Genomic DNA, 17695 nt, shown 5'->3' with positions numbered 1-17695 from the left:
CATAGGTCTCACTCTTGTGGGAAGAACTCAAATTTTCCACATTCACCTGTTTCACAAACTGATTAAAATAACATTTTCATTTTGACTCTTGTTCCTTATATCGGTTTCAGATTCTATGGAGCATATTTTGAATGAACTAGAGGATCTCTTCCAATCACTTGTACGTAGGATGAATAAATCTGAAATGGAAGACTTTGAGCTGGTAATTATAATATTTTAAGTGGATTTGGTTTTTCATGACATGGGCTCTTTTTGTTTTCAACCTTTTTTTTCATTTTTTTTTTTTTCAGGACAAGTCTGCTGATTTTTCTTTGACCTCAAGTGTTGGTATCAAGAACAACATCCTTGCTCTACTTGTTCTTGGAGTTTATGAGGTAAGCACTCAAGTTGTTGTCAAGTTTTGTCTTTAAAAGCTTCTTTTCGTCTGAAAGTTATTTCGATGTTTTATCCTCACTGAGAAGAGAATAAGTAGAACTAATTGTATAAACCTAACCAGATGACCAATGACGGCAAATACCCATAGATAGTTGCTTTAGTTTTTAGTATCTCTTCGCATTTTTTTTCTAAGAAAGAACACCCTTTTGATTGTCTTTGTTTAGGTTTTATTCGAGTACAGTTTTGCTGAAGGAGAATTAAGGTTGGTTACTTTTGCATGGGCCGTCCTTCACCTCTGAGCATTGGTGTCTAGTAACTGTGGTTAAATAATGTTATTGCCAGATCACTAATTGGAAGAAGGTTTGCTCTCAGTCTGTATTTTTATCGTCATTAATTATGCTATTGCTGTTGTTGTTAGTACTGAATCAACTGAAGAGATAATGCAGCTTTTTGGCAATTATCACCAACTGTCTGAGATCCTGAAGGAAAAAGCAAATGCAACTGGTAAGGTGGCCTTTTGATAAAGGCTAGAATTTAGTGTTAACTGAATTCTGTAATTTTTAATAACTCACACAGAACCTGACTACATCGAAGTGTTATGTGTTTTATTATGACAGGAAAAAAAGGCCGTGCAGTAGTTGGAAAACAGGGAACTAAAAGCATGCTGTCTTTGGAGTGCTCAGCATCCTTGTTAAGAGTATTATTTTGGTATATGTTTAATAATCCATTGTATGGTTTGTCTATGGTTTCAATGTTGCTATCTTCTTTGATGTTTGAACAATATCTTGACCTGTGTTAATTGTGGATATCCTCAGTGATACAGCTCCCAGCCATCAACAAGGCCTAACTACGCTGAGAGGCGCAAGGGACCTTATCAAATATGCGGTCAATACAGCTCTTCAGAAGCTCAAAGAGGTAATTTTGAACCCTTTTGATAAGAATGTGCACACCTATTACTTGCAGGGTTATTGTCCTGGAATGCCTCCACATGCTCAATGACTTAGCCAATTGGCCCAAACACCCAGTATACTCAAGGCGCATATAGGATATTAGCCTGCGTGCCAAGCGTTTGAAAAGAAAAGGAAAGGGGGTTTTGGGCGCGAGGGAAACGCGGGGGGCGCACAAGGAGGGAGGGAGCAAGGGAGTTTCCTTCTCTCTCTCCTTCCCTCTTCGCGCGCCCCCTCGCGTTTCTCTTGCGCCTAAAATTCCTTTCCCTTCCCTTTCAAACGCCGGCCACGCATGCTAATAGGATATATAAATACATGAAAGGACTTCATCTAAATTATACGCAGATAAAAGGTCTGAAGGATAGATGCTAGAGAGCCATGACGACGGCGACTAAAACTTAAAAAAATCAATTAGTGTAATTAGCAATTAAAATAACAGAAATGCAGGTGCATCACTTGTTTCTCTAGTATAAGATTCTTTTGTCATAATATTTAACCATTGCTAACATTTTCTTTTCTATTTTTTGTTGCGGTTTTTCCAGATCAATGAAAGTGGCAGTTGTGCTGGTCCTGGTGGCTCTAGCAAGGAGCATATTTACAAACACTGTTGTACAATTGCAAGGTTATGTCAGTTTTGGTTTATTTACACATTTTTAATTTAACTTTTCACGCTTAGAGTAATCAGCACTAACTTGTCTTTTTATTTTAGAGTGTTCTGGAAACACATGAATGGGGAAAGCTGTTTACAGGAAGACCATGACAAAAAAGACAAGGTACTGAAATCCAACCGCGAAGAAGAAAGTTATTGATTTAGGTTTTCAAATAGTGGATGATTTTTGAAGAAATCAAACCAAACGTTAGCACACTTTTTTGTGGGTGAGGAAATGGGTGAGGAACTAGGAGTTCTAAGAGGTTCTAACAGGGGAAATCATCCAACAGCACCTAATATTTCACAATCGTAAAAAGGCGAAAGAGTGCAAGCGAAGAAAAAAGGGACAAGGGCCGGGAATGCAAGGTTCGGGAGGCGTGGACCTCCCAGCCCTCCCTCCTTTTTATGGTAATTAAGGTTACCTTGCCTTCCTTCCTTCCTTCTTGGTAGTGATTTCCCCTTGTATCCTCTAGGTGAAGTTTTCATGATTTTTAGAAAGTAAAAGTCTCCCTAATCTTTTTTTCTCAGGGTAAAAAAATCAACAGTTTGTGTGTGGAAGGATTTTGCATCGTGGTTAACATTATGTGTTGCATGTTCCCCCAGAAGTTGCCTCATTTTTTGTGTGTAATAGGTGAGTGGTTAAATTTTATTTTGCTTTTATTTTTTCAAATGGTTTAAAAACCCTTAACACCTACCGAGTTTGCTGTTTCAAAGACATTTTTATCCTTCTTTAAGCTTAGGGACTGGTCAAAAAGTATAGGGGCGGGTGGGCCGGAGCATTTGGAAATGTGGTTGATAAAAAACACATGACCCACCCCCTCCCTTCGGCACAAAAATGACTGACCCACCCCTAAAGCAAGGTTGGAAATTGCATGACCCACCCCCTAGTTAAAACATGGATGTTTGGTTTCCTCTAAGGCCATCCCCTTTTTTTCTCTTCGTTTACCGTCGAATGCGTTTCCTGATATTGGGTCGGTCGGTCGGATTGAAAAAAAAAACTTAAAAAAAAAATCAAAAGAAGTCTCGGAATAGTAGGCCTTGGTACCCCAGGAAGACGTTAAAAGTTAACATTCACATATTTGGATTAACAAAATGTACAATATACTGTGAAAAATGTTCATGTTTTTGTTCTTGTTTTTCTCTGTGCTGTTACTATGCTCATTTTTCTGATTAAAAGAATTATTTCAAGTGAAAAATGGTGTAACTACGTCGTTACTTTTTTTTAAAAAATGCCAAAAATTTGGGTCGGTCGGACGACGGTAAAAGGAGAAAAAAAAGAGGATGGCCTAACCTTGTTCTGTGCTTGACAAAATTTGTTGATACACTGCTACAACCAATATCAAAATCACAGAAATCATACCTTTTACTGAAAAGACAAATGTGAAAAACGAGGGTATATTGAAATTGTCTGTCACAAAGCATATGAAAATTTCTACAAAGACAACCCATTCCTACACATTACTTGCCGGAAATTCTTAGATTAATCCTCAAAGAAAATTTCTTCCACTTCAATGGAAAGCACTACCTACAAAACCATGGAACTGTAATGGGCACAAGACAGCAGTTTTGATTCCTTTGCCAATATTTTCATGACATATATTGAAACAACAACTCTAACCAAAACTGTCTTTAGAACAACAGTTTGGAAATGCTACATACACGATATCTTTTCCCTATGGGACATGTGTAAACCAGACATCGAAGCCTGCATTGAACAAGCAAACTTACATCACCCAACTGTTAAATTCATGGCCGCAACATTTGACACTGAGATGCAGCGTTTTTAGACACGGTTGTATACAGAGGCACAAGATTCAAGAAAAAAATCTATCCTTGATGCAAAGACACATTTTAAACAAACGGAAACCGTCTTGCGCACACATTTCACCTCGTGTCACCCTCCAAGTCTTAAAAAGGATTTGTCAAAGGAGAAGCCTTGAGAATCCTACGAAAAACTCCTCAGAAACAACCTTTGAGGAAAATAATTCAAATTTTAAAAAAAAAAAAAAACGCTTGATGGACGGAGGCTACCCACAAACTTTGATAGAAGACCTACTATCAGAAATGAAATTTACAAAAACGAGTCTAAACTCCTAAAACAAAACATACAAGGAGGAAAAAGAAATATTGCCATTTGTGACACAATACCAGCCCTCAGTGTCTACTATAAAGGAAGCTTGAATAATAAAAATGGAATCTTATACAAAACCAACCATAACTTTAATAAATTTTTAAAGAATCACCAATCATTTCCTTACAAAAAAGGAAAATCATTAAAGGACATGCTCGTTAGAGCAAAAAAAAAAAAGGTTAACAAAGGGTTCACGGGATGTGCGGCCTGCCACCCGTTGCATTTTCTCGCACAACAGGTTTGTGAGAATTTTAGCAATTTAATTCCAGCTGCTTGTGTTTTATATAACAAGTGTGGTCAACTGTCTCGTTAGTAGTTAGTGCTTATCTATGTAATAAAATAGGTTGACCCACCCCCTAAGGGTAGCTGAAAATTGCACGACCCACCCCTTGCATCAGGCTCAAAACCTCATGACCCACCCCCTCTCTGCTCCGGCCCACCCCCCCCCCCCCATACTTTTTGACCAGTCCCTTATCGATAGTTTCCTCATTCCCAAAACAGGTGACATTTAGCGTCATCACGTAATTGAAAAAAAAAGTACAATGCCCTGAAAAGCCACTACTGTAGAGGTTACATTTAAATCGTCACTTACACGCGTTTCATGGAAAATAGCTATTGATTCTGATGCTGAAAGGCTAAGCACTCGCCTGTGTATAATCTTACCCTGGTTCTGGGCCCCCAACGGACTCAACTAATTACCGGAAGTATGTTTCGAATATTTCCCTTCAACCTGACTGGCAAATTGACAATGGCTTGTTTAACAGGCCAATCGTGGCCCTTACTCAAATCCTGGGACACAGAATGGGACCCAGAACAAGGATTTTAGCGCTGGCTCGCAGACGGACATAACCTGAGGTTTAGTTTCGTCTGTAGCGCCGGTGAGTTAACGACACGGCCTTCTTAGAGGTAACTGTGATGGTATTACATAACAAGTTAAAATGGATGCTGATGGCTCACTCAGAGATAATCTTACCTGATGTAAAAATACCACTACATATACTGCAGTGGTTGTCATAGTTGTTATATCATTTTAGATTCAAACCAGGATAAAGACAAAAGTGCAACTGAAGAAACAACCAACCAAGATGACGTTTATTCACAAATAAAGAAATTCCAGGTCTGCAACACTTTTTTTGTTGATTCTACCAGTGCTCATATTGCATAACATTTCATCATTTTGTTTTGTTGGTCAGCTTGGTTTTACTTCTAGGGTTTATTTATCTACGCATTTCACGGTTACCGGTCGTTTCGATACATCAAGTTAATTGCTTCAAGGTGTAAATAGTTTCAGGTGCTTCGCTTAGAGAGCGAAGAATATTCACCCAAAATGTTTTTCTTGTTCACTTGCAAACTTTACTTGAAGTGATCGAAATTTTTGTGCAATTTCACTGCTCGAGTTCGTATCGAAACGACCGGTTTCGCATTTCATCACAGCAGTGTTTTGTGGTCATTCCAAGGCTCGAAAAAAGTCCTGTCCGGTAGCCCAAAACAAGTAGTTTTTTGCGGGATCATGTGCTCATATGCAATTGTGAAAAGGCTGATGAGATACTGGCTAAAAACTCTAGAATATTTACTTCTGAACTTAAAAATAACCGTCGAACGGTCGAAACGTGGTTCTTTTTTAACGTTAATTTTTACAGTGAAATCCATGTGGAAAAATTTGTTGATTCGAAGTAACCTTTTTAGCTTACTAACCCAATGGGCAAGGGTCCAGGTAAGTCCTCTTCTAACAAAATCATTAACCCTTTAAACGCTAAGAGTGATCGGCATCAAATTTCTCCTTGTAATATCAATGCTTTGTATACAGAGTGATCATGAGAATTACAGACGTGATCACACAAGGTGAATTTGCTTGATATTTTATCAACTTCTCCCCACTACTTCTGTAGGAAATAAATAGGTGCAACAAATGAGAATTCAAATTTTGATCTTAGGATTTAAAGGGTTAAGGTGGCTCGATAGGGTTTTTCTGGGTCAGTACCTCCCAAGTTTGAGCATAAAATACGTCGTCATTAACAAAGATTTGGAAAAATTGTTACCACATCTGAATTAGGTAAAGATGAAAATTCGTTTTGATCAGGATTACAATGACATCGGAGTTGTCATAGCATCGAAATTACGCCATATTTTAATTGCAACCGTATTTCTCGGCAGTGGGAACTCTTCTTTCAAAATCGTTCTCGGGAGCTTTTTCCTCCAATAGCCACGTCGATATTCGTGAATTTAAAGCGAAATCTATAAGAGCGTTATCGAGATATTTCAGGATCAAGGTTTTTATGGCTAGAAATATAACGGTAAAAATTGGCTAATCTTGATGTGTGGCCGTTATCTGTAGAAAATGAAGCGCTTTTGAAATGCAATTTCACCCCAGAGTAGTTTCAGTCTTTTTAAAAACGTGTGTGTAAGAAGTTCATAGTTTGATTTTCAAACGTTTGTCTCCAGCGTTTGATCATCAGCATCATCTCGTCACCTGATGAGGACGGTGACATAAGTCTGAAGGACACTCAGTCACTTGTTACTGTCATCTCACTATTAGCACAACATTTGGAGCCAGATGGACAACAGGTAATTTCATTTAACAAGTACTGTTTACATATCATTCTGCAGGGCTCAAAATAACGGCTTGTCAACGGACAATGACCGGCCAGAAACTTCACTCGCCGGTTATGTTGACGGGTCACGCACACTCTCATTCTCGAACAAACACCGAAATCCTCACTTGTAAATGTTGGATTTTGTCTCTTTGTACAAATGCAAATACGTTCATTGATAGAAAATTACACAAGGTTCAGTCAACATTTTTTTCCCCAATGTTTCGACTGGTCAGAAACGAGGCTTGACAGAGCGAAAATTTCTTTGGCCGGCCTTTGTGTCCGGCCACCGTACGAAAATTATTTTGAGCCCTGTTCTGACTGCTTTGTTAAGTTCTTTGTAGCTTTTTGAACCCTGGCGCTATAAAACGTATTTGTTACACATTCTCTGTTTTACTGCCATTTCGTAGCTTATTCTCTGCCTTTGGCCCTTCTCATTTATCATTTTCCCGTTCCGGTGGCTTGCTACCCGTCTCCCGATTTATTGCAAACCTTTACATTTTTTGTTCCTAGTTTGTACAGTTACAGACCTGGGTACACAGAATATGCGCAGACCACAACGTTGGTGAGAAATATAATTTCTTTTTCAAGTTTCTTGTGATGCCGCTCTTGTTTCAAGTGACCTATCTGACTTTTGTGCATCCCTTCATGGGTTATCTGGTTCATGTGCTTTATCTGGTTTGTCTGAATCCCCTGGCTCATGTAAAAAACAGATATGTGTTAATATACCAGAGATGTCCGTAATAGTTAGTGGTGTTCGTATCGTTGAGGTCTACAAGATAAGAGGTTTCACTGTATTCTGTGTCTAACTACTTTTTTGTAGATGATCCTTCACTCACCAAGTGTTTAATGACCCTGCTGTACTCTCTGACACTGCAGTCAAAAACAAGCGCAGGATTGGTAAGTTAAAAAAAAAGAACGAAAGCTTTTCACTGTTTATCATACTAAGTCTACGGCTAAACATGAACTTTATAAATGTCCTTTGTGCCAAACCAATGCTGTTCATCCATACACATCATGTTTCTTGTCATGTCACATCATCTTTATATCATGTTTCAAGTTGTTTGTGCTGTTCACTTCACTGCTATTCGACTTCCAGGCAAAGAAGCAAGTCTCTTTGACTCCACCCCAAGGTAACAGGATGTAATTCTCTCTCTCATTGCTCTAGGTTCGCGATATTGCTCAAGACGTTCATAGTCAGCTTGGAGATGTTGATGAGGTACAGCAATTCATGTAGTACAGTTCATACAGTTTGGGAGTTGTACAGTATGTTCTGAGGCTCTTATATGGAGAAAACCTGTCCTGGGTAAAAGGGTCACAATCCCAGCCGAATCAACTTAAGCGCGCGTTTACATACGTAAAACGTTGACCCCTTTGACGGATCATTAGCCCTCGGACAAGCTCTGATTGTCTCGCCTTGACTCAGTTGACTCGGCTGGGCGAGACAAAACGTTTATATGGAGAAAAATTGACCGGGCTAGGAGGTAGACCCCCTCAGCAGAAAGTAGACAGTGCTTTAACGGTGTCACATAAATAATTTTTTTCGGTCTGACAACGTATCGGAAACCGGTTATGCAATGCATTCCCGTTTCCCCATGGTCAATGTTTTTTCCAAAACAGCGGCCATAAGGTGGAAAAAAAGCAAAATATATTTAGCTACGTCACGAAATGGCGATAATGACAAAAATCCAATGCGCGAAACATTAACATACTAGATTAAGGATGCAAGTCTTAACTCCACCACAGTACGGTACCCTTGTTCGAAATTTCTCAGAGAAATCAACTCAGTCATTCTGTATTCCCTTTCAGGAAATTGAAGTTGAAGACAGAACTCATTTTGCAATCGTTAATCCAAAAACTGCGGCGCCAACTGTAGCAGTAAGTCCAGTCCAATATATTTTTCCAATTGAGCAATCCTGTTGCCAAGGAGTTGCCTTGTTGAATTGTCTTTCGAGGTATCGAGTAGGTCAGCGGTTGTTATGCGGTTATGGCGGCCCTTCAGCGGCTCTGTCAATTTTTGTAGTTTTTGCTATATTTTTCATCTTTTTTTTTTCGCTCTTTTGTGTTGACATGGTACAGCTCTAACCTAAAGTTATCTGGTACCGTTTTGTTTTGTGCTGTTCTACTTTATTTTTATTAATTAAATAATTAATTAATTAATTGAATTAATTATTTTTTCTTCGTCATTATTATTTTTTTTTTTATTCTTCCGAATTTAGGTTATTTTTTTCTTTATCTTTCGTGTGTAACGACCCTATAGAATGTAATCTAATTATTGTTACTTCTCAGCTCGTTTGGTTTTTTGCTATTCCGGGTAGTTTTTTTTTTTTGCCTGATTTACTTTGATTTATTCTGTGTTTTATAAACGTATAAAATGGTTGGTTGTTGTCAATCAATGCAGCGAAACTAACTTTCACTTGCATATTCCTCTTCGTTTTTTCCAAATGGAAAGAGTTTATCAGTAAGTATTTTGAAAAAATACGCTTTGGAGCGTAATAATAAATCAACACTTGTGCTAATGGTCAACTTTAAAATTTGCATAGCTGCTACTGGTGAATCAGATTGAGAAAATTGTGGATGAAATGGAATGGGCACTAGTAAAGGTCAAAGGCGACACCATATCCACCGTAACTGGTACAACAGGTGAGATGGGAAGAGTATACTTGTTACCGGTAACTCTCCCTAAGGGCCTGTTTACGTAAAGTTGGGGGACCCCAGGTAGGTGAGGTAGCCCGCTTAGGTGGGGTAACCCGCCTGTACATATAATCTCTTATATTTTCACCTCACCTATCATGTAAACTTGATCAAATTATTAAGTATGAGATATCGTATGAACAGGCGGGTTACTCCACCAAAGCGGGTTACCTCACCAACCTGGGGTCCCCCACCTCCATGTAAACAGGCCCTAAGAGTAAGAACAAATATTCACTCAAAAAGTACCGTACCGTCCCAGCATCAATGCGGCGCTATTTGACTGTCATTTTTTTTTTACATATCGGTGATATGACCGATTGAAAACGGATTTAGCTTTTAGAATTAACTTTCATTGCGTCCTTATGCTGTCTTATGTCGTTTTAAGGAAGAAAAAGAATAGAAAGATTAAGTTATTGCTAGGCATTGTCCCTTCTTAAACGGTCGCGGCCAATTTTAAGACACGTAGAAAACTGTTCGTCTGTTATTGAGAGTATTCCTATTAAAAAGAAAGAAAACCACAACCCGGGGTCAAACCCGGACCGTTTGTACCCTTAACTCTCTTCCTTACCCTACACTACCATAACGACCCGCCAAAATTCCGAACAATTTAAGTACTTAGACTAGCAAGCTGTCTTTCTTAACTGATACATCAAAAACAGGTGACCCTAACCCTTTCCATAACTTTTAACGCAAATTCAACTTGGGTTTCAACGTCGTTCTTTCAAAGTCTATTCAAAAACGTATTATTTGCCTACTTAATCCAGGGAATATATTATATCCATCATGACTTAAGGCTTGGTTACTAATGGTGGCGTGTAGGTGCACAGTTTCCCAGGAACCTAAATTACCCTCAGTACCATTTCCACACCCAAATACTACAGTGAGAGGATTTATAAATCATAAATGAGCTACGTATGAAACTTAGTAAACAGTAACGCTGTAAAAAAAACGTTGACATGGCTTAATATTTTTTTAGAAGACAAGGTTCCAAATTCCCCTGAAAGCTGTCCACGTGGTGTCCTAGGGCAAGCTATTTGCCACCGTCTCTGCACGGTTGTTGCTGCTCTTCATGAGCTGTCTCAGTCTGCTCTTCCAGACGGTCCGTGTACGGAAGCCGCGCTCAAGGTAAGTGCGAGTTCTGCACGTGTGACATACATATTTCTGGCGGCCTCTTTTTTCCTGGTGACTATGGCCGTGCTTTCCCATTTAAAATACTCTACTTAAAACAAGAGCTGTCTATTCTAGCAGGGTTCGTACATGTTACAGAAAACCTGGAAAGTCATGGAATTTAAGAATTTCATTTTTTAGGCCTGGAAGGTCATGGAATTTAATTATCGGTCCTTGAAAGAGTCATGGGAAATAAAAGTTTTGTGTGGTAGATTAGCAACTGCAGATGACAAGCAAGGACAATGTAAGATAAAGAGTAGTAATTAAACGGCGCAAACGGTACACATTTTTGTGGACACCAGAGTTTGTATCTGTTGAACTGTTCAAGGTAAAAAAAAATACTGTAAAACAACAAACCACTGTTTGAAAGTGACAGCTAAACGTAAGGTCATGGAAAACTTGAAAAGGTCATGAAAAAAGTCATCGAAAGTCATGGGATTCGAGGATTTAAAAAAGAGATCACTTCTGACACTTGGTCCTTTTTAATCACGTGGTACTTAATCCGGTCCTCTGTTTGGCTGGCGTAGGAAGTGACCTGTTTTACTCTTGTAGTTTGTCAAAAGACGCTATCCCATTATTTTGTCTTCCTCGTTACTGCGGAAAGGATTTAGTTTAGTGTTTTTTTTGTAGGTCCTGACAAAAGTGTACAATACCCTTGGTGCTCTTGCAAAATATGTGAGTGAAAATTAATCACATTTCTTAATTACACCTTAATTGTGAAGTTACAGCAAGGAGCCCAAAATTCTGACCGCTTTTGATTTATTCACATTCTTTTGTACAGATCTAATCCAATCAGAAGCCAGCTGGAAAACGTCCTCGACTTCTGATTGGTTAATGTCTGCATGAAAGAATGTGAGTTAATTGAAGGAGGTCGCACTTTTGGGCTCCTTGCTGTAGAGGTAACTTAAGTAGCTTTGGCTGAGTCAATAGCTGTTGGGTATTTTCGTGCCAATTATTATCTCAAGAAACAGAAGTGTAAATTGTGACTGGACTGGTAAAATTTCTTTGTTTCCTTCTGTAAGAATTTTTTTGGTTGTCGTTTTCATTTTTTTGGCACTAATGATAGCTTCTTCAGTTTTTAATACATTTTTAGTTGAAATGCCTAGTAAGAGGTAGACTAAGAGTAGTCCCCCATTTTTCCTCAGGGATAGTAGAGCGAGCAAAACGCGAGCGCGCGTGAAATCAACCCACGCGAGAAAAGGTGACACGCGGCGCGAGAGATTTGCTCGCTCTACTATCCCTAAGGAAAAATGGGCGACTACTCGTCGTCTAAGTAAGAGGTCGACAAGTAAAAATCTTTGCTTATTTTGTTACGTTGTTTGTGGTGATTCCGTGGCGCAATGTTATTTGTTTGTGTTGCAGTATTTGTCCCTATACAGTCAAAGACTTGGCTATCTTCCAGCAAAGTTTGAGAAATTGGTAAGGGACTGTATATTGCAATCTGTTGAACGAATTGGAACTTGTATCAAAGACGTGTAAGAGGTGTAACGAAAGAGGAAACGCTTTTAGTTGGTTTTTGGATTTCACCTTTGTTCGGTTTTAAAAGTGACATTTCGTGGGATCGCACATAGAGGGTTCGGACGTGCCTGGAGCAGCTCCGCACGTTTTCAACTGCGAACTAGTCGCTTGTGCGTTGTATTTGCAAATATTTTTCTAATAAAGTTGAGTTGAGTTGAGTTGGGGAACCTAGAACCAATGCAATTATAAAGAAGCCTTTGGACATTAGCTTCTCAGACTCATTAATTATTCATGCAGTCAAAAGCCATTAAAAGACGACCATTTGGGTCAGGTGGGTGAATCTTGATACCTAATGGAACACCAGATAAAACACCACCAGGTTTTCATCTGAGATGAAACATGTTTTTCATCTCAGATCAAGTACTAGCATTTTAATGAGATGTTACTTGACTAACGCAACTCATGGAAACAATGCAATACAGAGAAAAGATGCCACTGCATAATTTTTTTATTGTTTCATTTGAGAATAACAGTTCAAAAACTCGGGTTTCGTGCGTCATCACGGATTCCAAACACCTCCACGGCCTCGTGCTTTGATTTGTTTCTAGGTGTTTGGAACCCGTGATGAAGCATTTGCCCTCGTTTTTGGCATCTTGATTGAAAGTGTTTCCACTAAAAGGAAAGAAATAATGGGGCTTTCCCTTACCTCTACACTTCCACACCGAACCCCTATAATTCGGAAAACGTAAGAATGAGGTTGAGTCGATCACTTCACTACGAACAGAAAGAAAAAGGAAACTGGAAAAGACTCCATGCAAGGACGCTACATTAAGTTGAGTCTTCATGCTGAACAGAACAACGGCAACGATTGACCGTGTAGCTATTTAGTTCGCTTAAACTTCATGTATCTCAAACGCTGAACAACTCTAATAAAAATCAGATCAGGTTTAAATTCCATGAGTGTGTGCAAAAGTGGACGAGATTGCATGAAAGTTCAGGCCAAAGGAGAAAAGATTTCCTTGGTCCCGACTTTATTTTATCATAAATGAGTATTACATAGCACTTGCCTCAGCTTGTATTTTCTCTGAAGGTAAAAATGAGCGGCACTCACTTGTCCCAACAAGTCTACGCCCTTCTCACGTACATTCAGGCAGCTCAAACTCAGAGCCTTCTGGAACAAAGTACCACTGCTAAGAACAAGGCTAAAGACAGGAAAAAGACAGCCAAGGGACAAAATCTGTCTGGAAAGGTAGACTTGTTTTTACTTTTTGTCGCCTACTATTAATTACACAATGGCTACGTCTTCATAATGAAGAACGTCGACTAAATGCAAGGGGGTGTAGCCAGGACTTTTCAAAGGCGGGTTCTCACTGCCGGCTAAAAGCAGTAACGCGATTAAACATGACGTTTTGGCGATGACAACATTAGTTATTTCATTTCGCTTTCAACCCTCCAAGTTAAAGTCTTTGCTTAGTTGCCATTTTTCAACCAACTCTTTTAGTTTACGGAGACTTTTTTAAAAATCAAGTCGCCAGCTCCTAAATTTTAGGTGCCACCTCTCTTCAGCGGCCACCTCTCTACTTCAGCCACCTCTCTACAGTGGCCACCTCTCTACAATGGCCACCTCTCTACAGCGGCCACCTCTCTACAGCAGCCACCTCTCTACAGCGGCCACCTCTCTACAGCGGCCACCTCTCTACAGCGGCCACCTCTCTACAATGGCCACCTCTCCACAACGGCCACCTCTCTACAACGGCCACCTCTTTACAGCGGCCACCTCTCTACAATGGCCACCTCTCCACAGCGGCCACCTCTCTACAGCGGCCACCTCTCCACAACGGCCACCTCTCTACAGCGGCCACCTCTCTACAGCGGCCACTTTCTTCTGTTCCCAAGGTGGCTGATGTGGAGAGGCTCAACTGTATATCGTTTATCGTCTCTGTTCATTTGCATTTGATAATGGAGACATGTTGTCGCCGAAACGTTATGTTTTAATCGCGTTACATTTTTTACTTAAACAAGGTGCATTAAAAGGTTCGTAATTAAATGTGACTTTTTTTCTTTCTTCAGGCGAAGGTGATGAAGGAAGTGAAGTCGATACCAAATCTGATTTATGCAATTGAACAATATGAACGTTACCTGATACAGTTGTCTAAAAAGTCCAAGGTAAATTCACGTTAATTCTCGTGTATCAGGAGATCATTCGTTTACCTTAACTTAAAAGAAAATTTTCATATTAACTCGGAAGGATGGGTAATACTATGGAGCGTAAGCAACCACGACGTGGACGGCAACGAGAACGGCAAAAAAACAATGGGTTAAATCAACAAAACAACAACTTTGCTCGTGTATCACGTTTTTTTTGTACATTTCTTAGCCGTCGTTGCACGACAACGTGAAACTTCCTAATTTCACGTTTTGACGAGGACGAGGACACAAGACAAAAACTTTCATTTTCTCTTCTTGAACTATGATACAGTCCTTTAGAATTCATCTCCAAAAGCATTTGACGAATTAAACGAGATGGAATATTCGCGACAAAGTTTGAGGTAGCGCGACCTCCTTTTTTAAGTGACGTTTTCGCAGCCGTCGTCGTCGTCGTTGTTGCTTAAGCTCCCTAATATTAAAGCTCTACTTTCACCTACTTCCCTATCTTTTGACCGCCATTTTGAATTTTAGAGATTCCCTTTGGTCGCCGCTTATGCTCAACAACTCGCCTCTTTAGAAACGAGAAGGAAGCCTCGCAAAGACTTCTGGGACAGTTACTAGGGACGGGGAAAAGTTTACCAATAGCTGACCGGGGCGTCTGCAGTAACAATTGCGGAACGCATTTCGTACGCATTGTCATAGGATGACAACCGAGCCACTTTGAATTTTTCAAATCAAATCAGATCAAATCCTTTATTTAAACACGTAACACCCAGGGGCACTAAAGTTCTCGTTAAAACATGTACGCGTATACAAATTAGAAAATTAAAAAAAAAAATTATGCTAGTAACCTACCCATTACTACTGTTAAAATACTAACTATAAATAGATCTACAAAATGGCTAAAAGCAGAATCTAAAACTAAATCTGTTTACAAAATTTACAAGGACTACACCCTAAGCCATGTGAGCTTTAAGAGATCGCTTAAATGACGCAATGTCTTGTGATTCTCCGACTTTTGGAGGTAACGCATTCCAAAGTTTGCTGGCTAAAAATGTAAAGGATCGATGCATAAACTCCAGATTAAAGGGAGGTTGATAAGTCACCATCCCTGCCTTCCTCAGCTCCTAATCGTCCCACAAGAACATATGGCGTTTTTATTTCATTTGCCATTGAGTTGATATTATCAGCCATATGATGATATAATATACTTCACAGATCAACTTAATGGAACACTTCAAACGTAGCACAGCAAGAGATTTTCGCATTAATGGTGCCACATTAGAAGCCGCCCTGAGAGAAGAGTCCAGTGATGAAGAGGATGATGATGAACTTAACGCCGATGAACAAGATGAGGTAAGTTTAAACCAACGAATTCTCGCCACTATAATTACCAGACGAGAGGAACGCTGGGTCGAGTTAACTTTCCCAAAGACTTCTGGGACTGGGGAAAAATTAGCCAATAGATCAGCTGACCGGCGCCTCTCCAGTAACGATCACCAGTCCCCTTACCGCTTCTCAAGTGGACGTGTTTGTGAGCTATGTCTGGCCGAGTAATTTGGGCGCTGGGTCATAACGCTTTTACCACAAATTGTGTCATTAGAAAGCAAACACTGGCGTTGGGCACGTATATGAACTTACGTCCTCGTTAACTCTGACTTGATGCTCCTGAGCTTACTACAGACAGACAAACATTTTATTTCAGCAGGGAGTTTCTTCAATTTTTCTGTGATTAAATTAAACTACCATCTTCTTAGCGAGGCTTGGTACAAATTACAAAAATGTTTGAAATCCTTGTACTACTATAAGAACTTAGTGACTCAAATAAACTAGCCAACTGCCGCCCATAGTTTAAAATCTTTCTCATATTCAGCCAATCAAGAAGACATCGAGTGTAAACCAGTTTTAGTAAAGGGAACTGCCTACCTTGTTCCCCTGCAAAACTCTGTTTTGTGATCACATTGGTTATTTGTTGTAAAGAAAAGGGTTTTCTCTTAACATTTGTTAATCAAACTATATAATTATAAAGAAAACAAGCTAGTACTATCTGCTATTATTATTAGTACCAGAGTGAATTAACCAAACATCTCATGGAACCATTGGTCTCTGTCTGGGCAATGTTCTGTGCGGCCGTTTTAAATAAGAACTCTTCACCACTTTGAAACTCCACCAAGGAACCTTCATCTTTCAGTTTTCAATTGGACGAATATTTCAAAGAATAAAAGTTAGAATTGTTCTCGAATTTTGATTTGGAGAACTATCTACTTCTAATTCACAGAACAAGTCTCAAGAGGAAGAAAGCAAAGAGCCCCCGGCGAAAAAGGGAAAACTCATGGAAACAAACAAAAAAACAAGCAAGCTTAGTTTAAAGCAAAAATCTTCAAAACAGCCACTGTCTCAAGGAAACAAGTAGACAGACCTGCGGGTCTTGCTGTTGTGTTCAGCATAACGATGCCGATACAGTCCGAGCAGAATCCGTTTCATGCAAATTACGCGGAAAATTTCTCAACCTTATGAGAGTTTTAAGCCTTTCCGGCGCGCTGGGTCTTTTAGTCAAATACAGTAAAAAACCGCGATTAAGTACCCAGGTTTTCCCAAGTTAGCCCAAACAGGTTCTTGAATATTTAGGTTCTTAATCCTTTAAGCCCTAATATAAGAGTGATCAGCGTCCAATTTCTCCTTGCAATATCACTGCTTTATAAAACACAGTGGTCATGAGAATTGAGGGCCTGATCACACAAGCTGAATCTAATTGATACTTCAACAAATTCTGCTCACTGCTTCTATTGAAAACATATAGGGACAACAAATGAGAATCTGAATTTTGATACTAGGGTTTAAAGGGTTAAATACGTTCTCATTTTGAGACGAAAATATACTTTGTAGTTCTTAAAGTATTTAGTGGTATTCAGCTCATTCCTTATGTAAAACCTGCATACCATTACATTGCAGCCCTCTTCTCCCAAGTGTGCAGAAATGTTTTAGAGAATAAGAACCTGTTTCAAATTTTAGGCTAAACAGGTTCATGTATAGACGGGACCTAACTGGCAAATTTTAGCCTAACATGTTCTTCAAAACCAAGTTCTTAGTCGCGAGTTTTTACACTACTTCCATTCTCCCTCAGACGTATCTCTTGCGCAACGGAGAAGGGTTCAGATTAAAACGTCTTCTTCAGTTGTTGGTTCCCATAACCTTTCTCATGTTGATTGTTGTTGAGGCGTGGTAGGTCAAGAGATTGGGATTACTGCCAGGTTGGCGTTTTATCTTCTGTGATTGTTAAAAGTAAGAATTCAGATGTTATCGACTCTACTCGCGTTGCTCAGGTGAAAGACCAAATATGCTCATTATTTTTGTTGAAACAACCAAAAGTGATTTTAAATATACGTGTGACGATTTTCCGTGTGTTTGTGACACCTTTAAAATGTCTTTCACTGAAAAGGGAAAGTTGATCGCTCTTTACTGTGTTGTGCATGGGGCCTTTTGCGACGAAAAATGTTACTGTTACAAAATACTTTATAACTAACACGACAAAGGA

The 17695-nt window shown here is 39.4% G+C and overlaps 1 protein-coding gene across 1 annotated transcript in view; it reads left to right on the top strand.

The window, feature by feature from the left end:
• The window catches only part of LOC140933662 (Fanconi anemia group I protein-like), a 31461-nt gene extending 14813 nt beyond the window's left edge, over nucleotides 1-16648 (top strand). The window contains exons 28-50 of the mRNA XM_073383266.1: nucleotides 111-202; nucleotides 291-374; nucleotides 600-637; nucleotides 794-879; nucleotides 993-1083; nucleotides 1191-1290; nucleotides 1865-1944; nucleotides 2032-2095; nucleotides 2500-2602; nucleotides 5137-5219; nucleotides 6545-6667; nucleotides 7207-7258; nucleotides 7517-7593; nucleotides 7862-7912; nucleotides 8503-8571; nucleotides 9237-9336; nucleotides 10364-10512; nucleotides 11185-11229; nucleotides 11917-11973; nucleotides 13103-13261; nucleotides 14083-14178; nucleotides 15379-15516; nucleotides 16439-16648. Of these exons, the coding sequence (XP_073239367.1) occupies nucleotides 111-202; nucleotides 291-374; nucleotides 600-637; nucleotides 794-879; nucleotides 993-1083; nucleotides 1191-1290; nucleotides 1865-1944; nucleotides 2032-2095; nucleotides 2500-2602; nucleotides 5137-5219; nucleotides 6545-6667; nucleotides 7207-7258; nucleotides 7517-7593; nucleotides 7862-7912; nucleotides 8503-8571; nucleotides 9237-9336; nucleotides 10364-10512; nucleotides 11185-11229; nucleotides 11917-11973; nucleotides 13103-13261; nucleotides 14083-14178; nucleotides 15379-15516; nucleotides 16439-16573 (2072 nt within the window). The 3' untranslated portion in view covers nucleotides 16574-16648. The remainder of the gene's footprint in view (nucleotides 1-110; nucleotides 203-290; nucleotides 375-599; nucleotides 638-793; nucleotides 880-992; nucleotides 1084-1190; nucleotides 1291-1864; nucleotides 1945-2031; nucleotides 2096-2499; nucleotides 2603-5136; nucleotides 5220-6544; nucleotides 6668-7206; nucleotides 7259-7516; nucleotides 7594-7861; nucleotides 7913-8502; nucleotides 8572-9236; nucleotides 9337-10363; nucleotides 10513-11184; nucleotides 11230-11916; nucleotides 11974-13102; nucleotides 13262-14082; nucleotides 14179-15378; nucleotides 15517-16438) is intronic.
• Nucleotides 16649-17695: the final 1047 nt, after the last annotated feature.

The sequence above is a fragment of the Porites lutea genome, chromosome 4 (genome assembly GCF_958299795.1).
Source record: "Porites lutea chromosome 4, jaPorLute2.1, whole genome shotgun sequence".
Classification (NCBI taxonomy): Eukaryota; Metazoa; Cnidaria; class Anthozoa; order Scleractinia; family Poritidae; genus Porites; species Porites lutea.
Note: the sequence above shows the minus strand (reverse complement) of the source record. Positions and strands in the feature narration are given on the sequence as shown.